At 37.6% G+C, this 2,500-nt stretch overlaps 1 protein-coding gene across 1 annotated transcript in view; it reads left to right on the top strand.

Moving 5' to 3' along the window:
* The first annotated feature begins 1,061 nt into the window (after positions 1-1,061).
* The window catches only part of LOC147471377 (uncharacterized), a 7,493-nt gene continuing 6,054 nt past the window's right edge, over positions 1,062-2,500 (top strand). The window contains exon 1 of the mRNA XM_086540262.1: positions 1,062-1,423. Within this exon, the coding sequence (XP_086396388.1) occupies positions 1,062-1,423 (362 nt within the window). The remainder of the gene's footprint in view (positions 1,424-2,500) is intronic.

Here is a 2,500-nt window from a genome sequence, read left to right as displayed (position 1 = left end):
GTATTAATAAACTTGCTATTTTCCTGGTCAGACCGTTTCAAGAATCGAATAGAGCTATTGATCTAACCAGACACCGGAAATTAGCTTTATCATTCAACCTAGCCAAAATTATGCTTGCTCGACGAACGTACTGTATTTCCTCAAGTGAATCTATCATCACATATCTATTATTATCATCATTATTACTATTATTATCTTAAGTATTATCATCATCATTGGCACTCTTATCCATATCATTTTCATTGGTATAATCATCAGTATCCTTATTATCACTATTATTATTATCATTGTCGTCATTATTATCATTCTAATTAGTTGTAGTCGTTGTATTGCCATCAACAGTATCAATATCCCTTTCAATCAGGATGCTTTTATCATCATCAATATTGTTATTGCTACTGCTGTTGTAACTATTATCCTCATCATGATCATCACCAATAGTATGATGATAATTAATAGTAATACCATGTCTATCATTATTTCTCTAATATCAATACAATTATTATCACCACTTTTTTATTATTATTGTTTTAAAACAAGAAATATATCATTGTTATTCTCATCAGTGTCATCACCATCATTATTTCTGTATAATTATTGTATTACCAGCATTATCATCATAACTGCTATCATCTCGCAGATATATTTATTTGTTATGTACAATGCATCAACCTAATAATTTTCAACATTGTTTCCATTATTAACATCAGATTAGCATTGATAATAATATCATTATACTCCTCATCATCATCACCCTCATCATCATAATCATCACCGCCATTGTCATTATCATTATGAGTAGTTAAAAGGATATTATGAATAATGATAATATACAGTATAATATATCATAACAAGCATTTTATCTTATTTTTCAACGATGGACTGATAATGAAGGAACATTTGTCATGCCCATCACTCTCTTATGAGACCAGCCCCCTTTAATTCGGAAAATCGTGGGCAAGTGTAAGGGATTCATTTACAAACACTTACTGCTCTTCAGATATTGTTAGAGAGAGAAAGAGGCTCTGCCACTCCTTCCCGGACTAGTAAGAGAGACCGCCATGAACTGCTACGCCAACCTAACCTCGGCCATGAAAGTGCAAACCTTCAAGTACTACCTGAGCATCCCCAGTTCAGTCGTCTTCGGCCTCGTCGTCGTCGTCGAGTCCGCCCTGACCATCTACATCAACAACAAGAGCCCCGCGCTGAACGACAGGGCTTCGACCCTCTTCGCCACCAACCTCTCCGTGGGCAACTTGTTCCTTGGGGTTTGTATCCTGGGTTACCCGCTGCCACGCCTCTTGTGCTCCAACCTCCTCGGCCTTGACAAGACTCTGTGGTGGCACTGTCTCGTCTCGGCTGTGGTTCTCCGCGTGCTGCACCTGGTGGTTCTGCTCAGCCTCGTCTGCATCGCTTTCGATAGGTAGGCTCCTCTTGTCTAGGCATTTTATTTGGCTTAATTTTCCAAGATTCTTCAAGATTGCAAACACAACGTTTCTTCTAACATGTCCAGGGAACGATGATTTACCATTCTGACAAAGTTATATTTCTATTGTCCCAGAAAAATCTTGGTCTCGAAACACAGTGGCTGTACCGTAAGTTACGGAAATAATGGTTTGCAATATGTGTGAAGTAATTTGGAACTCACCCTCTTTTGAGTGGCAGTCAACTTAGCAGTCATTCTGGGTGGCAATTCGATGTGAGAAACGCACAATATTGGGTGTAAACGCCCTTCAACATTTGATTATTGATTTGTTTATTGTTTCCGTTAGAATATTTATCTTATAAATAGAATACCCAATATAGAACTTCTATTTCGTCAGCTTCGTTAATTAAGTCTTTATAAAGAGTCGCCCTCTCCTCGCCTTCTGCTATTACATGCCACATTGGTATCCAAACTTTTTTTTTCCCTCAAATCTGCTGCTGTTCAGTTTTTCCATCTTGTCTTGAATTTTTCTCCTTCTGTTTCCTCGTACTTAGATATCCAGTGCTCTTTTCTCATCACTTCCTCCCAGCTCTTCCTGCAGTGCCCCTATCACCTAAACCTCGCCTTTTGTGGCTTCTTCTTCACTTCCACCACGTTTGATGTTCTTTTGATCACAATCTGGAAAGTACTCTGTATAACATGGGAAAGTACATACACAAACTTTATTGGATGCAATTCTAACTTTCTAATCATTGCGGTTTGCTACTTAAAAAAGAAAAAAATGATAATAATAATACGAAGAATTGGTTGAGATTTTGTCATGAGGTTGACTGTTACGGACTGCCTATTCAATTTCGCAAATAAAACCTTTCCGACATTTTTTTGTTTTGTTTACGTAAGTATGACGCATGGTAAACGAGACAGTTAAAACGAGGCATTGTTATCTTCCTGAAACGACTAGTAATGAAACGAGATCATGAAATTTATCTGTCTTCCTGTAAGATAGTGCCAAACAGGGGAGTTGAGAGAGTTGAGAGTGCATTCTTGATCATGTAAGAATGTATGATGTATTTT

This window comes from Penaeus japonicus, unplaced genomic scaffold, assembly GCF_977035675.1.
Source record: "Penaeus japonicus unplaced genomic scaffold, GWHDUDI00000001_assembly GWHDUDI00000009, whole genome shotgun sequence".
NCBI classification, from domain to species: Eukaryota; Metazoa; Arthropoda; class Malacostraca; order Decapoda; family Penaeidae; genus Penaeus; species Penaeus japonicus.
The sequence above is the reverse complement of the archived record's forward strand: the minus strand, read 5'-3'. Positions and strand labels throughout refer to the sequence as shown.